Here is a 26293-nt window from a genome sequence, read left to right on the forward strand (position 1 = left end):
ATTTCCAATCCCATATTGAAATCAGCTGTTCAGGTTAGCATGTTATGTGCATCAATTGAGTTCTGAATTTTTCAAGATCACTAAAAGATTGCTTGTTAAAGAATGGAAACCAACTTATTTCTTTTCTGGTGGATTTAAAAAATGCTGATTTGCTCTTCTGTCTTTCTAATGGTTCTGTTTCACAGTTAATTTGGTTGATCCTTGCTTCTTTTAGCTCCTTTATTGCCTGAGCCTCTGTATCTGATATGAAGTCTCTTCCATCCACACAGAAGATACAGATCTCTTAGTTTATTTCATGCTAGTACATATCATGAAATGTGGAGACAAAATTAAGAATGTGGTGATGATGTTAATTTTATGGGTCACAGGAGACAAAATTCCCCCAAAGGCAGAAGTTAAGAATGTCAGAAACCTTGCAGGCTTATGGTCTGGAAGACTTTAACTGTACTAGTAATGTACTGAGCTGGTTATTCCGGTTATAGTTTTAGTTATTAACATAAGCAATCCAAAGGTACTGAAGTGGATTCACTAATATAAGTTCTTTTTAATACAGTATAAATTCTTCAATTTCCATGTTTGTAGGCTTGATATCAGTATCAAGTTCTGAGATTTGTTAGTTAAAAGTATTCAGAATCCTTAAGATTCCACTACACTCTTTTTTTTTTTATAATTGAAAAAGACGGTTCACATGTCTGTTGAATCATGAAGTTTCCATTTATGTACATTCCTATAGCCTGGATTCACATCCCTACCATGTCCGATAGACTGCCTTTAAAGCAGACTGGCTCCTGACTTGATGCTGGTATGTTTTATCTGAAAATAATTGCCGTATCACTGTAATGCTGGTCACTTTGAGTATCAGTATGTGTCAAGTGCTGTTTGCAAGAAAGGTTTCTGTTGGTCTTAACAGGATGGCTGGGCTTGACCCTAATAAGTTCACTCCTTTAGTGAATTGAGGCTTATACCAATGGTCACAACCCTTCGTTTAGCAACCAGAGCTTTTGGGTTCTAGTCTTTGATGATTCATTCCAAGTATTCAGACAGGTGTTACGGTGTGGGGGACTCTCCCTCCCTTTCACTAAGAAAAATTGACCTCTTTGGTTCTTTTGTATGCTTAATTAGGTTGCACTTACAACAAAAGTGGCATATTGGTAAACCTGCCTATTTTCAAACTGTCTACTTGCAATATCTTCAACGTGATGCTTTCGGAGTTCTTGTTTTCATGAATTGGCCTTGTAATTTTGCAGGAATATATGCGGATATTGCCTTAAAGTGTGGTCTCTCTCCTGCATCTCTTTCAATTGGTATGATCAGTGACTATTGCTTGCTAGATGATGGTGAATGGTTAAATGCAATATCTCTATATGATATGTTTTTTCTTGTTGTGAGATGACATGGCTTTCCTTCTGTCAGAGTTCTGAAACAATCTTATCCCTTATTCACATGACACCTTTGGGGACTGGTATTGCAGAAGTTCATGATAACCTAGCATATTGATCATAATCAATTGAAAAAAACAGATGCATTAAAGGAGAATACTATCCTATGCACCTATAGAAAAGGTTCAATAGTTGAACTGTGGAAATTGAGCTTCAAAATTTATATTTGATTGTATGCAAGACGAGAAAATGCTGCTCAAAACAATCAAATTTGTATCTTAACTTGGCCACCATCTCATCTGTGACCCATGTATCCTGATGCATGGATCCCCTCTCCTCCTCCCCACTTTTCTACTACTTTTAGTTTTCATATCATATGAATGTTCTGGCTTTTTTGGTATGAATCCAACATATGATTAGATGCCAGAATGCACAAGAAAAATGGAAAGTAGTTGAAGAGTCTTAATTTCAGCCTGTAAGAAGGGTCCTGTGTGAGTACATAATTCAACTTGTCCCTAGTTGTCTCTGTTACCAGTCAAATGCTGTATGAACAGTGTTAGCAGATTGCCGGCATTCGTTTAAATTCTATTCTCACTCAGGTTTCCCTTTTGTGTGTCCTCTTTGGCAGCATTTGTCTTGAAGCACCCTCTTGTTGCAAGTGCTGTTTTTGGGGCAACTAAAGCATGGCAGCTAAGGGAAGTTTTTCAAGCTTCTAAGATCCATCTCACAATGGAAATAATTGCAGAGATCAACAAGGTTCATGAAAGATATCCTAATCCTTGCCCTTAATCAGATTGCAGTTTCTTTTCCCCCTTTCCTTTTCATTTCCATCTCTAGGAGTTTCGCAATTCCTCTTTAGCACTATGGATTTTGTTTGTGAGAAAGCCTAGGTCAGTTTTATACACCATTCTTGTTTCTTTCATTCGTGTATAGCATGGTAGGTCTAGTTGTTGTGTCAGTGTGCCAAGGGTCGTCGGAGGCATCGCCTTGGACCCCACGAAGTATTGTCCGTTCCGGAACGGCGTGTGCCCGCTACAGGGAACCACATGCGCCATCCCTCACGGTTTTATCCTTCGGCCGGAAGGCAAAAGGCGCCTCGTGAGGGAATGCGTGCTCGTATCCCACTTAAACACATGACACTACAGAGTTTGTCCGATGTGGGACTATTAAGGGGGTCCCCCCACGGCCTGCCCACAACATAACCCCCACTCTGGAGAGGCATGTGTTGCGGTACAGGGGGTGGGTGCCCCTACCTGGCGCACCACTGTTGTGTTAGTGTGCCAAGGATCGTCGGAGGCATCGCCTCGGACCCCACGAAGTATTGTCCGCTCCGAAACGGCGTGTGCCCACTATAGGGAACCACATGCGCCGCCCCTCACGATTTTGTCCTTCGGTCGGAAGGCAAAAGGCGTCTCGTGAGGGAATGCGTGCTCGTATCCCACTTAAGCACATGACACTATAGAGTTTGCCTGATGTGGGACTATTAAGGGGGTCCCCCCACGGCCTGCCCATAACACTAGTAAATGGTATGGTGTCATTGTAATAAATTTTATAGCTCATGTAGGAAAACACGCTAGTGAGTTGGCAATTGGCATGTAAACCATAAATAGAGAAAGGGAATTGCAATGAACTATCTTTTTTTTTTTTTTCTCTCTCTTTTTAATGATTTAAGAGATGGCAAATATCACAAATCTTTTTGCACTCTGTAATTATTATTTACTTTTTTATATTGAGATGGATTTAAGTTTTTGCCCTTAAAACTAGCTGTCTTTGATCATCATATAATAGATAAGAATAGGAGGGCCTAAACTAATTTCGGTGGGATGATGACTAAATTCCATCATAAGAGGAATGTTTTAAATCAATGTGGAAGAATCAAGAGAAACATGGGATTGCATTACATGTTATATTATTTGTTGGTGCAGAATTTCATCGAGGTCGGAGAAGCTGGAGCTGAGATGACCGCGGCCGCCGCCGGGACCTGCAAAGAAAGTCTAAAACGGAGTTGGAGGTGCTCCGACAAGACCCTCCGACGCTCAAGTCAGTACTCTGCTTCAACAGAAATGGAGTGCTCGAGCAAAAATTTTGACAGAGTTTCGAGATAAAGTTACCAGCTTAGAGAAGAATATATCTGGGGATTCTTATTTATAGATGGAGAGTATAACCGATTGACAGCGACGTCTGTAATTGCCTGGTAATGGGCTGTTCAGAGTCGTCTGGAGTTTGTTACGGAGAGTAGTGGCGTCAGGGGTCGTTCAGGGCCACATGGAGTTGGTTACAGAGAGTGGAGTGGTGGCCGTTGTCGCGACTTGCCAGAGAGTAGTGGAGCCGCGTAGAATCCGTTGCAGAGAGTGGAGCAGGGACCGACCCTCGTCGTGGTTTGTCAGAGAATGTGGAGCCACGTGGAATCCGTTGCAGAGAGTGGAGCAAGGTAGCGGCCCTCGTCGTGGCTTGCCAGGGAGTTCGGATTTATCAGCTGAAGCTCGGCTGGGATGTCTGAGGGAGCGGAATGACTCTCTGTCTCGTCGATACAGGAGAAGCTCGGACGTTTCTGAGGTCGCTGATGAGCCTGCTGTGGTCGGAGGCCTTGGGCGCTGAGGTTACATGTGAGAACCATCTGCTGTAGAGACTCGGATGAAGACTTTCAGTTGGCGAAGTCCGATAGGAGCCCAATTGCTAGGGAAGTCCATTTGGGGTCTGCCTGGCGTGGAAGCTCTTCTGAAGATTATCCGTCGGAGAAATTTAGTTTCATGCGGAACTCGACGGAAGGTCGGTCGATGGTGGACTTCGGATGGCGTTGGGGAGGCTCGCCTACTGGAGGAATATGGGGGATCTGGGGGCGATCGGCCGTTGTAGAAATCCAGCCGCTGGAGCCCGTCCGTTGTGAAAGCTCATCCGGGATCCATCTGCTGTGGAAGCTCGAACGGAGTCCGATTCTCGTGGGAGGCCAAAAGGAGGCCGCTTATTGTTGGAGCTCGATCGAAGATCAGTTGTCGTAGGAGCTCGGAGTAACGACCTGGCCGGTGGATCCTGCCCCTAGTAGAAGCTCGTCCAGGATCTGGCTTCGAAGAAACTCGACTGAAGTCTACCTGTAAAAAAAGTTTGGAAGAAATCTGTTTACAATAGAGGCCCGAATGGAATTTGCTTACAGTAGAGATCCAGGGTAGATCGCCCGTAGTAGAATGCTCGGCTCTCGCAGGAGCTCGGCTGGAACTGCTCGTAGTAGAAGCTCGGAGTAGATAGCTCGTAGTAGAATGCTCGACTCTCACAGGAGCTCGGCTGGAACTGCTCATAGTAGAAGCTCGGAGTAGATCGCTCGTAGTAGAATGCTCTCGCAGGAGCTCGATCAGAATCCTGAAGGCGGTCGACCACCGTAGAAACTTGGATGGAGTCTGATTACTGTAGAGACCTCATTGTTGAAGGAGCTCGGATATTGACGAAGTCCGGAAGGAGTTCGGAGGATAGTTGGTCACTGTAGAAGGTCGGTTGGCGGTGAGGCCCAGAGAGCTTTTGGGGCAGCCCGGTAGACGAATGGAGGAACTCATTGTCGGAGAAGTCCGGAAGGGTCGGCCTTTTACAGACTTCGACCGGGGGGTATTTCATACCCAACACTAGTCCCCCTACTTCCGAGTTCGGGCTCCGAACTAGGGAAGTATAGAGAAATTCTCACGGTCGAAGTTGCCCCCCTCGATTGCCGCATTCGGAGGTCGCCAGATATTTTGGCATTCGGCATGCTGGTACTAGAGCCTTTTCGAAAAAGATTTTTTCTTTTTGGGATTCCCACTGAGGCATAGCTCTAGATACGACGCAATAATTATTCTGTCAGCTGCCAACCATTTTCAGTAGCCTGTCATAGTGAGTGGGACACGCGGCAGGTGCAGGCCGGTCAGAGAAAATCCACGATCATAACCGCTCCAGGTCCTGTTGCCTATTTAAACACGTCCTCCTCCTTAGGGGTTTCACCCTGCCTGAGAGAGTCCTTCGGTCTCCTCTTCTTCTCCGAGAGCTCCAGCCTCCTTTAGCATCCTTCTCGGCTTTAGGCATCCTCCGGGTCTTCCATCATCCTTGCTGCCTTCCCGCACTCCCCAGGCCAACCTAGGTTAGTCTTGGAACTTCTCGCTATTTTTCTATTTTTTTCTCCTTCGTGCTCTGTTCGTTTAGCTTCCTTGAGGGCCTATTCGCTATTTTTTCTAATTTTTTCGGGATTTTGTAGCTTTCATTTGATCCAAAATATCTTCTGATATCTTCTCTTCTAGTAGTTCTAGGAGTTGGTCAGGCCCAATTCTCCAAAGTCCTGGTATCGTAGATGAATCCGTAGCCAGGACTGAACCTTGTCTGGCCTTTGCACCGGACACCATCCCCGGCTCCTTGACTCCGGATGAACTCTCACTGATAAGGATTCAGTATGGGTTCCTCCGGAGTATGAGCTAGAGCTTCTCGGGCCATCTGATCGGGCTAGCGCCCCTCCTCTCGACCGCTTCTACCAGTACCAAGAGGCCTTCCGTACCGGACTTCGGCTTCCGCTGCCATCCTTTGTCGTTGCTCTCTTTCATTTTCTGAATATTTCTTTAGTTTCCGTCGTGCCGAACTCCTTTAGATTTTTGATAAGATTTCTTTCTCTTTATAGTTTAGCCAAAGTTCGACCGACTCTTTCTTTGTTTAGGGACTTCTACACCTTCAAGCGCCATCTCTCGACAAAGAATTGGTGGTACTTCTCCCCCCAGTTTGGTAGAAAGGAGTACAGAATTGGCGCTAGAGGAAGAAAAAGCTGGAGCTGGGATGACCGCGACTGCCATCGGGACCTGCAAAGAAAATCTAAATCGGAGTTGGGGGTGCTCCGGCAAGACCCTCCGACGCTCAAGTCAGTACTCTGCTTCAACAGAAATGGAGTGCTCGAGCGAAAATTTTGACAGAGTTTCGAGATAGAGTTACCAGCTTAGAGAAGAATATATCTGGGGATCCTTATTTATAGACGGAGAGTATAAGCGATTGACAGCGATGTCTGTAATTGCCTGATAGTGGACTGTTCAGAGCCGTCTGGAGTTTGTTACGGAGAGTAGTGGCGTCAGGGGTCGTTCAGGGCCATGTGGAGTTGGTTACAAAGAGTGGAGTGGTGGCCGTTGTCGTGACTTGCTAGAGAGTAGTGGAGCCGCGTAGAATCCGTTGCTGAGAGTGGAGCAGGGAGCGGCCCTCGTCGTGGTTTGCCAGAGAATGGTGGAGCCGCATGGAATTCGTTGCAGAGAGTAGAGCAGGGTAGCGACCCTCGTCGTGGCTTGCCAGAGAGTTCAGATTTGTCAGCTGAAGCTCGACTGGGATGTCTGAGAGAGCGGAATGGCTCTCTGTCTTGTCGATACAGGAGAAGCTCGGACGTTTTCGAGGTCGCTGATGAGCCTGCTGTGGTCGGAGGCCTTGGGCGCTGAGGTTACAGGTGAGAACCATCTGCTGTAGAGACTCGGATGAAGACTTTCAGTTGGCGAAGTCCGATAGGAGCTCAATTGCTAGGGAAATCCGTCTGGGGTCTGCCTGGCGTGGAAGCTCGTCTGAAGATTATCCGTCGGAGAAATCCAGTTTCATGAGGAACTCAGCGGAAGGTCGGCCGATGGTGGACTTCGGATGTCGTTGGGGGGGCTCGCCTGCTGGAGGAGTATGGGGGATTCGGGGGCGATCGGCCGTTGTAGAAATCCAGCCACTGGAGCCCGTACGTTGTGAAAGCTCATCCGGGATCCATCCGCTGTGGAAGCTCGGATGGAGTCCGGTTCTCGTGGGAGGTCGAAAGGAGGCCGCTTATTGTTGGAGCTCGGTCGAAGATCAGTTGTCGTAGGAGCTCAAAGTAACGACCTGGTCGGTGGATCCTGTCCCCTGGTAGAAGCTCGTCCAGGATTCGGCTTCGAAGAAACTCGGTTGAAGTCTACCTGTAAAGAAAGTTCGGAAGAAATCTATTTATAGTAGAGGCCCGAATGGAATTTGCTTACAGTAGAGATCCGGGGTAGATCATCCGTAGTAGAATGCTCGGCTCTCGCAGGAGCTCGGCTGGAACTGCTCGTAGTAGAAGCTCGGAGTAGATCGCTCGTAGTAGAATGCTCGGCTCTTGCAGGAGCTCGGTTGGAACTGCTCGTAGTAGAAGCTTAGAGTAGATCGCTCGTAGTAGAATGCTCTCGCAGGAGCTCGATCGAAATCCTGAAGGCGATCGACCACCGTAGAAACTTGGATGGAGTCTGATTACTGTAGAGACCTCGTTGTTGAAGGAGCTCGGATATTGACGAAGTCCGGAAGGAGTTCGGAGGATAGTTGGTCACTGTAGAAGGTCGGCTGGCGGTGAGGCCCAGAGAGCTTTTGGGGTGACCCGATAGGCGAATGGAGGAACTCATTGTCGGAGAAGTCCGGAAGGGTCGGCCTTTTACAGATTTCAGCCGGGGGGTATTTCATACCCAACATTATTAATTAAGATAGGTCTTGTTTAAGGCTGCTATTCTATTCTTTGTATTCTAGTTCTCTTAATATGCTTTTATGACATAGCAATGCCTTGGATGTTATAATCTCTGCATATTCTACTTCTGTTTATTTTGAATTAAACATCTCTTATGTAAATTCATCTCCATACTGTTGGGATGGCAGGCACCTTTGCTCATGTAGTTTGTTCTTCTATTCTTCTTTTTGGTGCTCTTTTCTTTTTTTTGTTTTCTTTGGTGCGTTGATTGAAACTTGTAAAACCTTGAGGATTGGCAATGTATAAGCACACTAAATCCCCAGGGTAATAGCGATGAGGGGATGAAAGCTTAGCAAATCTGTATAGCACCTGTTTTTGTTGAGATTTCGTAATTTCGAAATATCCTGAAGCCTTGAGTGTTAAGTGTAAACTTAACTCCCACTTGTAAACATTTTAAACTGCTGAGTCTAAATACTGGTTTCTCATATCATGTCAATTTAGATTTTTTAGTCATCCAAGGAGCACTTGAATATAACTTTTAACCATTATAATCTCAGAAAAAACATAATTTATTAGCGAATATTGCAAGCGGTAAGTGAACCTGACACTAAAAAGGTTCTACAGCCAAGAAGCTACTACAGGTGCGCTCCACTAGGCGTTGACCAAGGCACAAACTGTTCTCAAACATGTTACTTGAATTTGTTTGCAATTTTACCTTGGTCGTACTATGAACCTCATCGAACTGCATAGTCAAGATGTTTCCAAATTCATTGCAGCCAACGCAACCTCAGCTTACAAAGTTGTTCTCAGTCATATAATCATGTTTAGGGTATGTTTGATTTGCAATATGAATTGAAATAGGAATTAAAATGATCATATCCTCTAAGGCATTTGGTTCACGATGAGCATTTGAATGGATTTGAATATTATTGGAGAGTAGAAATTAGATTTTGGAGACTGGAACATTTTCATTTTCTTTTGAAATTAGAATGGAAATGAGATTTCTCTTAACTAAATAGTTTGAATGCGAGTTACTCATTTTTATTTTTATTCTAGAATCCAATTTCTTGCAACCAAATATGCTTTAGGTGATGCTTTTACATTGTCATTTTCAAGATTACACTAGAAATAACCAACAAAGAAAATATGGTTAAGAGTAGCCTATGGGCAAAATTTAGTATTCTGATTCAACGAAAGAAAATGGTTTCGAAAGAAATTGCATATTACATTTTCCATCAATCTTCCTTAGCAAACTCTCTCATTTTAAAAGCATAAAATTAAGATAAAATCCAAAACAAGAAAATGCATGGCTAATGTATGACAACCCTCCAACTTTTAGATATCTTTGGCTCTAAGTGCATGTACGCAATATTTTTAGAATAAGGTTTTCCTAGTTAATTGATTGTGCATGCCACTCACCAGCAGCAACTGTTCCACTTTAGTAGTTTAGTAAATATAAAAGCATTTTGGTTAAGAAGTAATAGAGAGATCTTTGATGATCTTGAGGGGAAAAAACAACTTTTGAGAGAAGAAAATTAGGGGAAAAAAAGGGGGAAAGAACAGGAAGTGAACAAAAAAATATTTGATAGAGATAATGAAGATATTTTTGATGATCTTAGAAAATAACGGTACGAAACTCTCTGATGTTAAAGGCATGAAATGAAGAGGAAAAAAAAAATGAAAACAGGAAGAAATAGAGGCTAAGGCTAATTATTGGAACCTAAATAGATCATGTTTTTGAAAAAAGATTGGGTTTTCTAAAAGGGATATTAACACCCTTTTCCCACAAGAACAACAAATGTCCAATAGCAACAGGCCTTGATCTCCGTAAGGTGGATAAAAGTAAGCTTTTTTATGTAAAGGATGAAATTTTTTCCTCGCGATGTGGGACTAAACTTCGCCATTCCATTTCTAAAAACTAGTGCTTTGTCCAATGAAAGTTTTAAATTTTCAAGTCCATTTGCTCCAATGATTGGACGAGTACTCTCTCTCTCGGTCCCTCAAAGCCGCGGCCGCCCTCCTTTCCTCTCGCAAAGCCACCTCAATGCCCTCCACAGCCCCGTTATCAAGCCCGACTTCTCCTGCTTCACCATCCTCATGACTGGCCTTGTTGATCCCCTCCTCAAGTGCAGCCCCTTGGCCCACGCCCAGACCCTATTCGATGATTTGCTCCGTCGGGACGTCGTCGCCGGGACCTCATCGTCGGCCAGCCTGCTGCTGTCGATTCCACAAATCCGAATCCAAATTTGGATATGTATTTATGGATACTGATTTTAAATATTTTTTGAATCTAAATAAGTATTTGGTAAAAAATTAATAAAATAAATTGTATAGCCCAAAATTCAAACCAACATTTTGGGGTTCGAATGGCAAGCTTCGACCACCAATGTACAACATGATTATTGTTTGATATAAGTAGTTTGTTTATTGATCCTTAAGTATCATTTGATGCATGTTGCATATTTTATTTCATGTTTTATGATATTTTCAAAGCTTTCTTGTTTAAAATATCATTATTAATTCTTCTATATATTTTCTATATCACTATATAATTTTTCTTACAAGCTCTTTGAAAATAGATAATTCATGATCTAGATCATTAACAAGGTTGATCTTTGTGTACGCTTAACAACCATGCTTTAAATCCTTTGTTATATGTAAATTGTATGTAATCTATAGGTGAATTTCATTTATGTCCTTTATGTTTATATAAATTAGTATTACTTTTTATCACTGAGTTTCACTAAAAATTTGATTTATATCCAAGATTATCTGACTTATATCTATATTAAGATAATCAAAATATAGATAAAAATAATATTCGATATATATCCGTATCCATTTAAAATGACTATAGATACACTTAACTTTAAATTGTACCTGTATCCGTTTAGAACAAATATGGATATTAATATTGAAATCTATTTAACATCAATATTCGTATACATATTCATTGAAAAATATGGGTATAAATATGGATATATCACTTTCCGATCTATAGCCCATGCATTTTCAACTCTAGTTTATAGGCTGTCTTATATATTCATTTTATCTTTTTTAGGAGAAGACAATCATTTTGAACTTTAGCATCATTGGATCCTTCCATTTACTTTTGCTAAGATGGCATCATTATTCATTATTTAATTTTTTGTTCGGCTCTAGAAGGGCCTATTCCCCACCTTTCCTAATGTATACCCACCCCCATCTTGAGGGACTACTCCAATAGAAATCGAACCCTTGACCTCTAGGCCAAATCGCAAGAGATGATGCCATCCGTGCAAGCACCCAGTCATACAACTTGTTAATAGTTGATCTTTCAAAGTTCACCTCCTCTTGTTGCCATGCTTTCCTCAAATTTTTGTTATAAGCTTCTAAATTGTTTAAGCAAGTGCTCAATGTTTCTCATTTGATAAATCTTCATAGCCAATACTTTATACAATGCAAGTCATGTTACTCTACAATTCAACATGCATCCATATCAACATTTTTCCCTCGAAGTGATGCTCATTTTATTTGCATTGCTTCTTTGTCATATGGTCAGGGACATGAAGCATCAATTCATATGTTGGTCACAACCTTGCTGATCAAATATGATCTATTTTTTCAGTGACTGTATCAAATAGTTGAGTAATATAAAATTGTAACAATGCCATACCAAAAGGTCAGCAATTTGCAAGCTATAGAACACAGAAGTAGCAATCAGAATCTGCAAGTCCTTTTTACAAACCTTAATTCCCAGCAAACACAAGCACGTGGAAAAGCATACCTAAAGATGCTTCTGGTGTGGACCTACCATACTGTTGTTGACTATTTGCGAAACCACCCCTTTCGCAGGTGGTAGAAGTTGGAATCATTTAAGAATTGATGCCAAGATCATTCCCCCACATCCCCCCTCCCCGGGCCTAAAAAAAAAAAAAAGAAAAGAAATTGATGCCAGGATAATTTCAAAAAAATAGACAATCAAGTTAGACGAGAAACTAATTTTTTCTTAACACATTATACATTCAAGGAAGATGACAGCAATCAAGCGTGGTTAATGTTGCCCAAGGATTTAAATATCATTGCCGATACCCATGCCAAACACTTGTTGGTGCAGTATGTGCGTGTGTCATGCCAGCAAATGTTCAATTTTGCATCAAAGCAAAAAACAAAAATATAAAAACTTAGTTATTTTTTGCTTAGATAAAAATGATTAAGAACAGATCTAATAGGCCTCGTGCTGATCCATGTCGATGGTTCTGCAAGGATATGTACCAGGGAATGAGAGCTGCTATTAGAAGGAAGCCTTTCTAGGAATTGACCCATGCTGCAATCAGCTGCAGCATCAATCATTGGAGATACAGCATTTGTAAAATGTCGAATCACCTCACGCCTCATCACTCGTTTCTCCAAGGTTGCATCATCAATTGTTTCTTTGTTCTCTGCTTCCTATGTAAAGACACAAAAAAGCAGAGCAGTTGGTGCCCGTAAATACAAGTGTTGCTCATTTAAAAAGACAGGCAAAATTGCAGAGTGATAATTAGCCACTTTAGCTACCTGAATGTGGAAGCAGGAGTTGAGGGCATTGCTCTATTGTTAAGAATTTGGGGAAGAAAATGCAATTCAGCCCTTCCACCATCGTGAGCCTGGGGCAGTTCACAATCTGCAGCACCTCAAGTGCATCTCGGTTCTGCTGCGCCAACTGCAAACGCCTTAGGTCCTCGCAACTATCAACTACCAGGGAATTCAGTGTGCGTGGAAGCAGTTGATCTGTCACGACTAAGATTCTAGGACAGTCCTTTATAACCAAGCTTTGGAGAGATGTGAGTGCGGGCAGGCAGCTTGTAGGTGGGATGCGCATGCAATTCAGCCCTTCCACCATCGTGAGCCTGGGGCAGTTCACAATATGCAGCACCTCAAGTGCATCTCGGTTCTGCTGCGCCAACTGCAAACGCCTTAGGTCCTCGCAACTATCAACTACCAAGGAATTCAGCGTGTGTGGAAGCAGTTGATCTGTCACGACTAGGATTGTAGGACAGTCCTTTATAACCAAGCTTTGGAGAGATGTGAGTGCGGGCAGGCAGCTTAGAAGCGGGATGTGCATGCAACCCCATATTGTCAGCTCTTCAAGTATGCTTATGCTGAATCTTTCCGGAAGCAAATGCCAAGAATTAGTGAAATGAAGATGCTCAATGGATGTCAAATCATCAAACCCATGCATTATCTTCTCCCACGTGTTCGATATAGTCAGCTTGTTGCCCGATGAAAAGACCTGGTGCATTAGCAAAAAAGAATAAGAGAACTCTGTTGGCACATGTGTTCCATACAGAAGCTTCAAACATACAATCAGAGAATGTATAATTGTGTAAGTCTCTTGAGTAATCAATTCGAGCACTTCAAATCTAGGATGGAGGGTACCTGAATGCAGTTGATTTTTTGTATTTCGCACCAGTTGACCAATGCAGGGCAATCAACGATACGCACATAGCGAGGCATAGATGAGAGCCGATCTTCTACCATAATCTGAAGTTTAGGACAATCTGTTATGCTTAAGTTTGTAAGAGAAGTAAGGTTTTGCATCCCCGGCAATGATGTCAACTGTTGGCACCCCTCAATATGCAGATATTGAAGCTTGGATGGCAGTCCTTCCTCTGATAAGAGCTGGAGTAGAGGACAATCTTTTATGGTTAAGTTTGTAAGAGAAGTAAGGTTTTGCATCCCCGGCAATGATGTCAACTGTTGGCACCCCTGAATATGCAGACTTTGAAGCTTGGATGGCAGTCCTTCCTCTGATAAGAGCTGGAGTAGAGGACAATCTTTTATGGTTAAGTTTGTAAGAGAAGTAAGGTTTTGCATCCCCGGCAATGATGTCAATTGTTGGCACCCCTGAATATGCAGACTTTGAAGCTTGGATGGCAGTCCTTCCTCTGATAAGAGCTGGAGTAGAGGACAATCTTTTATGGTTAATCCTCTAAGAGAAGTAATGTTTTGCATCCCCGGCAATGATGTCAACTGTTGGCACCCCTGAATATGCAGACTTTGAAGCTTGGATGGCAGTCCTTCCTCTGATAAGAGCTGGAGTAGAGGACAAACAGATATATTCAGTTCCACAAGTGAGTGGAGATTATGCAGGCCTGCGATGGATTTGAGCTGCTGGCAACCAGAAATGCACACCCTCTGAAGCATGGATTTTGATATGGATGCATCCAATTTTCCAGGAGAGTCATGAATGTATAGAGGAAGGGACATTATTTTTTTACAATCAATTATATGGATTTTTCGAAGTGACGCAAAGGATAAAGGATTTCCCACCCATTTTGGAAACTTGGAACCACCATACCCATCTATAACCCACTCTTTGAGGTTGGTGGGAGGTTGGAGATACTCAAGCAGCGCTTCCTCCCTTTTTTCATCGGCTGGAACATCCTTATTTTCCTCTAGAGAAACTTCTAGATCCGATTCATCAGAATAGCAATGATGTTTGCGGGGACAATGTAGATGCAACCGCTCAAGTTTATGCTTATATTTAAGACCCAAATCCTTCGCATCCTCTATGCCGACCAAATTCCCGAGCCCTCCGATGCAAAGACCTCCTTGGAGGTTCACCAAGTCCTTGAACACTCCTATCCCACCCTGCACTTCATAACGTCCACGCAATATCTGAAGATTTGTTAGCTTTTCGATTCCAACTGGCAGACAGAGAATTTGAGTGTCCCTAGTATCTAGGTGGCGGAGGTTAGTAAGGCTTCTTATGCCACTGGGTAACTCTTTAAGTTCTCCGCACTCGTTAAGACCCAACCTCTGCAGGTTGCGCAGCTGACGAACTGATTCAGGAAGCCTTTTAATACATTGTGAAAATAGATTCAAGCATCGTAGGTTAATAAGGTTACCTAGGCCATCTGGTAACTTTGCAAGAGCATGACAATCAAGAATCAATGTCTGTAGGTGGTAAAGGAGGCATACTGATTCAGGAAGCTTCTTAATACAATAGGATCTGATATGTAAGTAGCGTAGGTGCTTCAGGTTACCGAGTAAATCTGGGATCTCAACTTTTTCCCACCAAAATTCTAAACATCTTAGCAGCGAAAACTGGGTTATTTCTTGGATTACTATTGAAGGTGGACCCAAGTGTTCCACTCGTGACAAGGTCCGTAGGGCCCTAACATTGTGGGGGCTCGGTGATTTCACTAATTCCCCGACACCTTGCACGTACAAATGGCGAACCTTATCAGGAGAACCGGGTAGCTTCTTATCCACAATTGCATAGCACTCATTTCCAGCAATAGATTTTGCTAGATCATGTATCATATCATGCATCTTAAATGTAGTATGAGGTAAGTAATTTAAGGAATCAAAGAATGATCTTGTTAGTAAGTCATTAAAACATTCATCTCCGATGTCCTCCATTGTTTTTCTACCTCGAGGTGGGATGTAACCTTGCGCCATCCACAATCTGACTAAAACATCTTTGTCGAACTCATAATCCTTTGGAAACATGGAACAGTAAATGAAACAGGGTTTCAGATGTGCTGGCATGCGATTGTAGCTTAATCTAAGAGATGCCAAAGTCTCATTGTTCTTGTCCAGTTCCCATAGACCACTTTGTAAGACCTCCATCCAACTGTCTTCATCCATCTCGTGTCTTAAAAGGCTTCCTATTGTCTTCACAGCCAATGGTAAACCGGAACACTTCTTGACAATCTGCTTACCGAGATGCACCAAGTGTGGATGTTCTTCAGGGTCTCGACCACCAAATGCATAATGCTTGAATAATGACCAAGACTCGTCTTCAGACAAGCAGCCAGGATGATAAGGAAGCACTGTCTGCATGATCTTGGCAACCGAATCATTCCTACAGGTCACAATAATACTTACTACTGTTTCTGCTCCAACAAAAGGGATTCTTAAGGACTCCCAATGGCTTTGTTGTTCATTCCAGACATCGTCTAAGATGAGCAATAGTTTCCTCCACTCCACCTTTTTCTTGAGAGAATTTTGAAGTGGGCTGATTTCTATAAGATCACATGATTTTTCAGTAATAGACTCGATGATGGCCTTTGTTAGCCTCGGAACATCAAAATCATCGGATACACAAACCCATCCAGTCAGATCAAAATATTCTTTGACCTTGGAGTCATTGTAGACCAGCTGAGCGATGGTGGTTTTTCCCAGTCCTCCCTTGCCGACAATCGGAATGACAGAGATACCATTTTCCATACCCTCAGAAAACAGCATATCAATTACCTTCTGTTTGTCATGTTCCCTTCCATAAATACTCGACTCATCCACCATGTGGCTGCTTGGTGGTGGGCTCAAAGCTCTGAAGACCCGTCGCTCTCCATCTTCCTCTCTTAAACGGAGGCGTTTCCGATCCTCCGAGATCTCATCGAACCTCTTCCTGATCTTCCTGATTCTATCGCCCATGCCATCGGGAATTGAAACATTAACTATGGTGGAAAGAGAAGTACTTACCTCTTCCTCATCGTCCCTTGCTTCCACTCGCTTCCTCTTGCGGGAAGCTCCGCCTTCCGCTTGGGCTCGCAGTACCTCGTACTGGTACTCGTCCAGCACATCTTCCGCATCATAAGTCACTTCTTTAAGCTCCTTCAGCCAGAGCTTGACGGCTTCTTCTCGTATCTCCCTCTCCTCCGCGTCATGGAGCACTGCCTGGATCCTTTTCAATGTTCTCTCCAGCTCCTCCAGATCTTCCAAGACACTGCTGCGTGGATAAGATGGCGAGGCTGCCCATCTATGAACATAGCCCAAAACTTGGCTGGTTTTTGATAGGATGGAAGAGAGGAAAGCGCTCGCCATTGCGCAACCTCAGTTTCCTTTTTGCTCTGATCAGACACGGCAAGCAAGCAAAGAGAGCTTTGGCCTCCTTCTGGTCTCCTCCTCAGAAAGAGTGAACCGGAGTCAAGTCAATGGCGAGGAAAGCAGAGGCCTCCTTCACTTGCAATGATTTCATCCACTCGTTTCGGCTGTCCTGATGGACAACGTTATTGAAGCCAACCAAAAAAAGTCTTGCCAAAAACACGCGCAGCCGCAATAAAACAACATAATGGGGGCAGATTTCCACGCACTGTCGCGCGAAAAAAACCAATCGCGACCCCTTCTCCAAACGAGGAGGAAGAAAATTTCCAAAAAGCTTCTTTCAATAAATCTGGACCCTCTCTAAAATTCAAAAAATAAAATCGTAAAAAAATCGACTCCTCTCATCGAAATCTGTTTCTCTATGCACAACAAAGAAAAGAAAAAAATGATTAGTATGCAAAAAAAAAGGCCCGAGTTAGATTTCATTTCTCCATGTACCAAAAATATCAGGATTTCGTTGCTCCACGCACAAAAAAGAAAAACACCACGAGTAAATTAGCGCACACGAAAAACCCCACGTTCTCCGCGCACAAAAAAAAATAAAGGAGTACTCTTCAAAAAGGACTCCAACAAAACGAAAAATAAAAATAAAAAAAGGAGTTCAAAATGGGACTCTTCAAAATGGAAATCCGTTAGTAATATTTTCGCTTCAAAAGGAAATCTGTTTATAATATTTCTCCATGCGCAAAATAGAAATCCACTCAAAAGGACTCTTCAAAAAGGAAAATTTCGCATAAAATAAATTAGCATACAACAACCAAAAAAAAAAAAAAAAAACATGCAGAACGTAAGCCAAAAAAAATTTCGTTTCTTATTTCTTAAGTTTGGAAACTCAAAGAAAGGTTAAAATTTCACTACTTATCTATAAAAAAACCACAAGCAAGATTTTTAGTTAGAGTCTTCAAAAAGAAAAAAAAAAAATCATTCAAAGGTATACAAAAAAAAATAAGGCATTCATGTGTCATGACGAGGGGTTATGATCCAGCATTTTAAATTTCAATCCATCATTATGCTAAGCTTGTGGAGAAAAGTTTTGGGCTGGATATCATATTCTACCCTTCTTAAAAAAAATTTCGTCCTTGAAACTTGATATATCTTCACTTTTTTATAATTAGGGATATCTAATCTTCATATCATGTTTACCATACTCTTAAACCAGTTTTCATCAATCCTAACTTCCTCATCTAAAATGACACAATCTTAAACAAGGCATCGATGAGTATAACTTTTTTTAAGTGAAGAGATAACATATAATAGCTTATTCAATTTTGTAAATATGTAATTGAACTTTAAAGACATAAAGGAACGAGAAAAATTCGTAATTAAAAAGCATATGAGCAACTATGAGTTAACTAGAATGATATCTGTAACAACTTGATCCCTTGTACTGACATCCTGCTCCATCAAAGCAAATACTCATGCATTCTCTTTTTGGTTCTGATTAGTGGGTTTGGCGGACTTAGAGTCATTCTTTTTATTAAGACAATTCTGTGCCAAATATCCCTTCTTGTTGCACTGAAAGCACATTCTGAGTTTCTTAAAACAAAGCCCATTATGATTTCTATCATAATACTGACAATCTCTGCTCCTTTCTTCTTATTAGAGTGGTTCTCTAAGTTTTTATGTTGGTCACTCCGAGTTTCTATTGGTCTAGTCCTCTTCCTATCCTTCTTTTTTTTGTTCCGATCTTTTAATATCTGATTCAATTTTCAAATCTCATTCCCATACATCCTTGTAGTCATTAAACATGTGAGAGGACAAATGAGACTAAATTTTATATCCTAGACTATGCTCAAATTTATTTACTTTGCTTCTTCCAGACTCCATGAGCTAGGGGCAATAATGGTCTAACTTGTTGAATTTATTTGCATATATATTCTAGTACTATCATGTCATCTTTTTGCCTTAAAGCCAAGAATTTATTCTCTTTTATTAATCTAATTGATTTTAAAAAATATTGATTATAAAATATTTTCTTGAACTACTCCCATATCAGCTGGTTATCAACAGCCTCATATACAGCTTTTATTGAAGTCCATCAAAACCCGATATTTTCTTTTAACATAAGAATGGCTAGCCTAACCTTCATATCCTTAGAATATTGTAATGCATCAAATATCTTTTCTATTTCAAAATCCAGATCTCCACGACCAGATGGTTAGGTCCATCCTCAAATAGTGGTGTGTTAAGCCTTCTAAACCTCTCACAATATGACTTTAAAGATGGTGTAGGTCAAGAAGCGACTTGTGTTTGCTGCTATTACTGAATAAACTGAGCCACTACTTGACATACTCTAGCAATATCTGCCTAAATGGCTGGCGTATAAGAGTCTGCTCAATCGGTTGGTTGGTATCTTCCCTCATAATCCTCTTGCTCCTCTCCTCCTAGTGGCATGGTTCGCTAAGACTTCATCCCCTCTATTGTTCATCATCATCTATCAAAACCACAAACATTAATCAGCTTCCTTAAATGAGCAACAGAAACTCTAAGAAAACTTATCTACTCTCATTTAATCAAATATGATCTAGCTAAATGAGATAATTTACCTATTGTTAGACTTTTAAGATCTACCCATAATCAAACCTATTGCTTTGATACCATAAAATATCATGCCCCAAATCCGGGACATAACATGGCTATGCTATCGAGGAGTATTGTCCTCAATAATATGAAGCCTATCAATTATAATTAGTTAAAATCTATTATAAATAAAATATAATTAAAGATTCAAGTTTCATCATTCATTGAGTAATTAAACCAAAATTATTTTGGAGCATCTAAATCCAAAATCATATATCAAACCCATATATCAATATTCATCAATAGTTGATTACAAGTCTATAATTATCATATAAATTAAGTTCAACTGTAAAATCTTCAAGCTTGCTAGCGTAGACCCTTAAGTTTGGATCATCTTTCAGTCCTAACCTTATTCATTTGAACAGAAAAAAAAAAAAGAAAAGATATAAGCTATACTAGCTCAATAAGTAAACCCTCAATTATCTTATCCAGATCAAGCATAAGTTTATACATTAATAATAAATTATTTAGAAAAGATGATTATTATTAAAATATAAAATTTATATAATAATAATATATTATAAATCAATGATGCTCTTGTATATGCACAAATCATGTAATTTACATAAATAGAATTTTTAATACATAAAATAAATAAATTCATAAATCATGCTAACTTTATAGATAAGTCATAAATCATCTATCATTTTGTCATATCATAATTCTTAATAATTTTCTCAAACTAAATACTAAGATCATCATTATACCCGTGACAAGACCATAATCATGTACCAACTAGTATTATTTATGTGATAACCCGGCCCAATTGGGCCCAAAACCAGCTCAGAGCCCACCCGAGAAAAAAAAAAAAAAAAAGAAAAAACAGAGCAGGAAGACTCCCGATCGGAGTCTTCCTCTTCCCCGATCAAGAATCGGAGTCCTAGGGCCATTAAAAGACCCTAGGACGAACCCTATAAGAAACCCCCCTCTCTCCTCTATGGGTAGATCCATCAGCCACCGATGATCGCCGGAGTTTTTCTCCGATTTTCCCGATTGAAGCCGCGGCCTCCTATTCTTGTGCTCGCCGGAAAACAGAGGCCGAAGACGCCGCCGGAGCTCAGGTAAGGCTCCAACCTTTCTTCCTCTCCTTCTTCCATTTCCCCTCTGGCCCCAAACATCATTGTCGGTCGCCGACTTTGCCGGAAATCGAGAAGAAAATGATGCCCTATTTTTTCCCCTGTTCGGCTGAGCCATCTCCCTCCCTTTTTCGGCCACCAACGCCGCCGTCCATGGCGCCGCACCCCTAGGTTTGGACCCCCACCCCTCTACCTATCTTCCCCGAAGGTCATGGCCGTCGGTGATCGGCCAATGATCGGAGAAAATTCAAGGAAAGGGGCGGTCCCCTGTTTTTCCATTTTTTTCTAACTTCCCACCGGCCGAACCTCGCAGCCGGCCATCTCCGGCTCCATCGCCGTCGGTCGCCACTGCCGGACCACCGGTTGTGCCGCTGCAGCCCGTCGGACCACGGGCGACGCCCCTCTGATCCCCTCCCGTTCGGCCAAAGAAGAGGAAAGAAGGAAGAAAAGAAGAAGAAGAAGAAAAAGAAAAAGAAAAGAAAAGGAAAAAGAAAAAAAAAAGAAAAGGAAAAGAAAAAGAAAAAGGAAAAAGAAAAAGAAAAGAAAAGAAAATACAAAATAGAAAAAATAAAAAAAAAATAAGAAAAGAGAAAAATTTCCTCTCTCCCCTCTTTCTCCCTCTTTCTCTCTCTTCTCTCTCTTTCTCTCTCTATTTTCTCTCTCTAAAAAGAAAAGAAAAAGAAAAAGAAAAAGAAATATATATATATTAATAATAATAATAAAAAAAATACATGTGAGAGAAAGTTTTTCTCATCTCTCTCTTAAGTCTTTCTCTCTCTAAAAATTGGACTTTCTCTCTCTACCTTCCCTCTTCATTTTCTCTCTCTAGATTTTCTTCCTATTTTCTCTCTCTAGACCTTTTATCTTTTTTTATGGATTTTATCTTTCTAGGATCATTCTCTCTCTGATTGCATCACAGACCCTAGGGTAAACTTGAGATAAAAATATGATGATCTGAGACTGCTCCGAAATTCATGCAGTAGACTCGATCCTGATCCGATCTTTCTTCGAAATTGATAATATCAATCATGGTCAATCTATATTAAGTCACCTTGATATGATCTCTGATGATCTCAATCATGATTGCCACTTTTAAAGGATACGAAGATTCTCTCTGCACTTTCTCTCTCTACTTTCTCTCTCATGATCGACTTTCTCTCTCTAAAAAAAAAGATCTATGAATCCTATACGAGTCATACCTTCATCTTTTAGGGGTTCATATTGACTCTAACAAGATGATCTGAAATTGCTTTGATATCCGTGCTGTATGTCAATCTCATCTGATCGTATCAAAGATCTTTCAAATTTATTATTAAAGAACTCTATTGATTGATCTTGACTTTAATTCGATCTGTGCTTCACGATTTCTTGATCAAGTCACTTGAATCTGACTCTCAGATAAAAGATCCTGAATTGCCCTGGTATCTGGATGGTCTGACACATCCGGTCAACAGTTCTCTTTCCTTATGATTTAATCTTATTATATTTATGAAATAGAAATTGATGATGATTTGATATTTTAAATAGGATTAACTGATTCTTTTAATGAAGTCTGAAGATCTAAGATGAACGAGGTAAGTAGATCTTATGCTCCTTATTTATTTTTAAATGATCATATTTTTATGCAAAGAATTGCTATTGATGAAATCATAATTTTTCATAAAATAAGGATCAGCATATGTGATATGAAAAAGCATGTTTTATTATGAGCATTGATTTTATGAATATGTCTTATGAAAATAGCATGATTATGAAGCATGAATTTCATTATTTTTTCATCTATGTATATGTATGCTTTAAGAAAAAGATATAAAGATTTCAAAGGCTCTCAGATGGCTATGAATGAATCCCTTCGGGAAGGTCGACATCCGGAGCTAGCATCCACACGAAACATGGCCCTGCCAGCGGGTATAAAGTTGGCACAAAAATTAAGAACTCTGTCGATTAAGAAACATGGCCCTGTCACGGGTATAATAGTGACCTTAGCACGAATATCTGTGAGCAATGTTTTGAAACATAACATGAATACATGATGAAAATGATTTACGATTCATGATTGTGAAATATACATGATTTATATATGCATGATGAGTTTATAACTTATTTTGTTATATACTTTATGAAATACTTTATTTTGTATTATCTATTATTTTCTAAATATTGCATTATCATGAAAAACTTATGTTTGATCTGATAAGGAAGCGCAAGTTCTACTTATTGGGCTAGTGTAGCTCATATTCCTTTTGTTTTCTTTTTGAACAGAGAAATAAGGTTAGGATCGGCAAAAAGAATCCAAGCTTGAAGATCGGCATAGCAAGTTGAAAAATTTGACAACATAAGTTTAATTTATTTTATAATCATGGATTTGTAGTTATTTATGAATGTTGAGATTCAGGTTAGTACTTGCTTTTGGATTTAGATGCTCTGAACCCATATTGGTTCGATTATTTGATGAATAATAGAATTAAATTTTTTATTTGATGGATTTTAGATGATTATGATGAATTGGCTTCGTGTTATCGTGGGTTCCATCCCTCGGTAGCATGGCCGTGTTATGTCCCGGATTTGGGGCGTGACAATTTATTATAGGATCGTATACCAACTACTATTATCTTTGGTAGGATCGTATGCCAACTACTAGTATCCACTAGTAAAATTGCATGCCAACTATTATTATCCACTAGTAAGATTGTCTATCAATTACTATTATCTACTGACAAAGTCGTATGCCAATTACTATTATCCACTGACAGAGATACATAATTATCTGAGAGCCTTTTATCATACTTCTTAAAATAGGTATTCTTAAATCATATTTCATCGAATCATATTTTTTTTAATTATATATAAATAAAGTACTAAATAATTTTTACAGAGCTCATGGTCTATAAATAATTTTTCAAAGTAAAATAATAATGAAATCATTCTTTTTATGATAAAATATAAATTTCATAAATATAGAGTTTATATTTCATAAATAAGTCATTCATATTAAAATATTCATAGAATCACTATTTTATGATAAATCAGGAGTTTCACAATGCATATGCTCTATCCTTATTTTATAAAAATATAGAACAATCATTTTTATGATAAAATAATCGATAATTCAAAAATAAGTAAGAAGTATCAGAGTTACTTACCTCTTCCATTTTAGCCCTTCAAACTTTGCTAGAGAATTTATCAAACTTATATAACATATTAAAACATAATTAATTTCTATTCGATAAATTCAATCATAAAAAAAGAAGACGATAGATTAGATGGTCGGTTTGACAGGATGTTCAGGCACCAAGCAGTTTAGGATCTTCTTGTTAGAGTCAATACGGATCAAAAAGGGATGGCTCGATACTGAAGTCCTTATGTCTTTTTAGAGAGAGAAAGTAGATGAAGAAAGAGAAAATAGAGAGAGAATCTTCATATCTCTCAAATGAGAAATTCATGATTAAGATCATTAGGGGTCATATCAGGATGAATCAATAAGGATTAACGGAGATCAGATTCTATAAATATCTGGCAAGGATCAGGCTAAGATCTAATAAACTATATGGATATCAATGTAATTTTAGGTCATCTTGTTTTCATTTAGGTTCATATTAGGATTCATGGATCAGATAGAAAGTGAGAGAGGATAGAGAGACATAAAAGAGAAGGAGAGAGAGAGAGAAGAGAGAGAAAATCCTTCTCTCCCTTTCTCTTTTTTTTTTATTTTTTTTTTCTTCTTCTTCTTTTCTTTTCTTTCTTTTCTTAGCCGAACAGGAGAGGAAAGGGAGGTGGCTCTTGGCTGGAAGACCGACGGCAAGCCATGGCAATAGGTGGCCAACAGTGATGGGGCAAGGGGTAGTCGGTAGCAAGGTTCAATCGGTGAGAAACCATGGAAAAAGGCTTGAAAAATAGGGCACTCAGCCATTTTCTTGATTTTTTCAGCCATTGGCTGGTCATCGACAGCCATGGCACCATTGAGGATAATCATCTTGTTTTCATTTAGGTTCATATTAGGATTCATGGATCAGATAGAAAGTGAGAGAGGATAGAGAGACATAAAAGAGAAGGAGAGAGAGAGAAGAGAGAGAAAATCCTTCTCTCCCTTTCTCTCTTTTTTTTTATTTTTCTTTTCTTCTTCTTCTTTTCTTTTCTTTCTTTTCTTAGCCGAACAGGAGAGGAAAGGGAGGTGGCTCTTGGCTGGAAGACCGACGGCAAGCCATGGCAATAGGTGGCCAATAGTGATGGGGCAAGGGGCAGTCGGTAGCAAGGTTCAATCGGTGAGAAACCATGGAAAAAGGCTTGAAAAATAGGGCACTCAGCCATTTTCTTGATTTTTTCGGCCATTGGCTGGTCATCGACAGCCATGGCACCATTGAGGATAATCATAAGGAGGCTGGGCTACTTGGCTTAGGGCTCGCCTTCAAAGAAAGGCAACGTTGATAGCCAGGAAATTGAAGAAAACACTCAGCCAAAATGGGGGATATTTTCTTCATGGTTTTCTGGCGAGATCGGTGGTTGGTGACAGTGCACAAAGACATGGAAAGAAGGGGATGGAAGAGAGGAACAAGGGTCAGGGCTTTTTACCTTGGTCCATGTGGGTCTTCACCTCCGATTTCTGATGCGCGCAATGAGGGGGTCCGTAGACTCAATGGGAGAAATGAAGGAGAAAGAAGAGGGAGGATGGTTGGTGCTCATCATGAAATCCTTTGAAGGGGGTGGAGGATTTTATAGAGCAGAGGAGAGATCAAATCCTCTCCAGATTTGACTTTCTCTCCAACAGGATTGGTGGAAGAAGACTCCTTCATCATTTTTCTTTTCTTTTTTTTTTTTGTTGTTGTTTTTTTTCATACCCCAAGATTCATGTGGACAAAAGTTTTGAGCTAGGTATCACATTCTACACACACCATGCTATCGTTTGTTGCATGTTTTTTAAGTATTTCTTGCAAATAGGGATCCTCTAAGTATTGCTCCTTAATCACCTCTAAGCCAACAATACTAATAAACATAGTCTTTAACAAGTAGGCCCTTAATTCTATTCAAAGCATCAATCACTTTGTTTTGCATACCAGCCTTATGTCATCGAGAAAATGCGTATTCTTATAGAAATGACATCCATTTTGCATGTCTCTTGTTCAGCTTCTTTTGAGAATTTAGATGTTGCAAGGCTTCATCATCTGAATGCAAGATGAACTCCCTTTGGCTTAGATAATGTTGCTAAAATTTCAAGGCCTGGACAATAAAGTAAAACTCAATGTCATAAGTCAAATAGTTATGCCGAGCTCCATTGAGTTTCTCATTAAAGTATGCCACCAGATGTCCCTCTTTACTTAAAACATTTTCAATCCCAACCTTGGATGTATCCACGTCAAAGAGCTTATCAAAATTTGGTAAGGCTAGTATTGGTGCTTCTGTCATTATCCTTTTTATGTCTTGAAAACTCTCTTCGGCCTTTGGTTTTGCAAGTGTATTTTGCACCCTTAAGGCATTCTATAGTTGGAGCCATTACAGTGCTGAAGTTCTTGATAAATCTTCTATAAAAGTTTGCCAAGCTATGAAAACTTCTGATTTCTATCAATATCTTTGGAGTAGGCCAACTTGTAATGGCTTGAATCTTCACTAGATCTACCTCCACACTTTTGACTAAAATAACAAACCCCAAAAACTTCAATTTTTCTACCATAAATCTGCACTTCTTAGCATTTACATACGACTGATTTTGCCTCAGAAGCTCTAAGACAGCCCTCAAATGTTCTACATGATGTTTGCTATCCTTGCTATACACCAATATATCATCGAAGTAGACAACAACAAACTTCCCAATAAAAGATTTTGGCACCTGATTCATGAACCTCATAAAAGTGTTGGGAGCATTTGAAAGTCCAAACGACATAACCAACCAAATTCGTAGAGCCCTTCTTTGGTCTTGAAAGCTATCTTCCACTCATCTCCTGGTCTTATCCTTATTTGATGATAACCACTCTTCAAGTTAATCT

General features: G+C 40.3%; 1 protein-coding gene across 2 annotated transcripts; it reads right to left on the reverse strand.

Annotated features, from left to right (window-relative positions):
- Positions 1-11284: 11284 nt before the first annotated feature.
- Positions 11285-16761, reverse strand: LOC105059932 (putative disease resistance protein At3g14460). Of its 2 annotated transcripts, XR_012134670.1 has the most exons (4): positions 13204-16761; positions 12343-13057; positions 12061-12234; positions 11285-11708 (listed from the first exon to the last, which is right to left on the reverse strand). XR_012134670.1 is itself a non-coding variant. In XM_073244067.1 (3 exons), exons 1-3 carry the CDS (start codon positions 16597-16599, stop codon positions 12209-12211), a joined length of 4137 nt encoding a protein of 1378 aa, XP_073100168.1. In that variant the 5' UTR covers positions 16600-16761; the 3' UTR covers positions 11898-12208. The 2 variants fall into 2 exon arrangements, 1 of the variants encoding a protein (XP_073100168.1); XM_073244067.1 differs by lacking the exon at positions 11285-11708 and having other exon boundaries at positions 11898-12234.
- Positions 16762-26293: the final 9532 nt, after the last annotated feature.

Source organism: Elaeis guineensis, chromosome 10 (assembly GCF_000442705.2).
Source record: "Elaeis guineensis isolate ETL-2024a chromosome 10, EG11, whole genome shotgun sequence".
NCBI classification, from domain to species: domain Eukaryota; kingdom Viridiplantae; phylum Streptophyta; class Magnoliopsida; order Arecales; family Arecaceae; genus Elaeis; species Elaeis guineensis.

Bases quoted from the DNA above. Each gene is read 5' to 3' on its own strand.
- LOC105059932 (XM_073244067.1), bottom strand. From the start codon at position 16,599: ATGGCGAGCGCTTTCCTCTCTTCCATCCTATCAAAAACCAGCCAAGTT. The intron at 13,058-13,203 runs GTACCCTCCATC...CTAATGCACCAG, and splicing joins AAAAAATCAACTGCATTCAG to GTCTTTTCATCGGGCAACAA. The intron at 12,235-12,342 runs GTAGCTAAAGTG...GTCTTTACATAG, and splicing joins ACTCCTGCTTCCACATTCAG to GAAGCAGAGAACAAAGAAAC.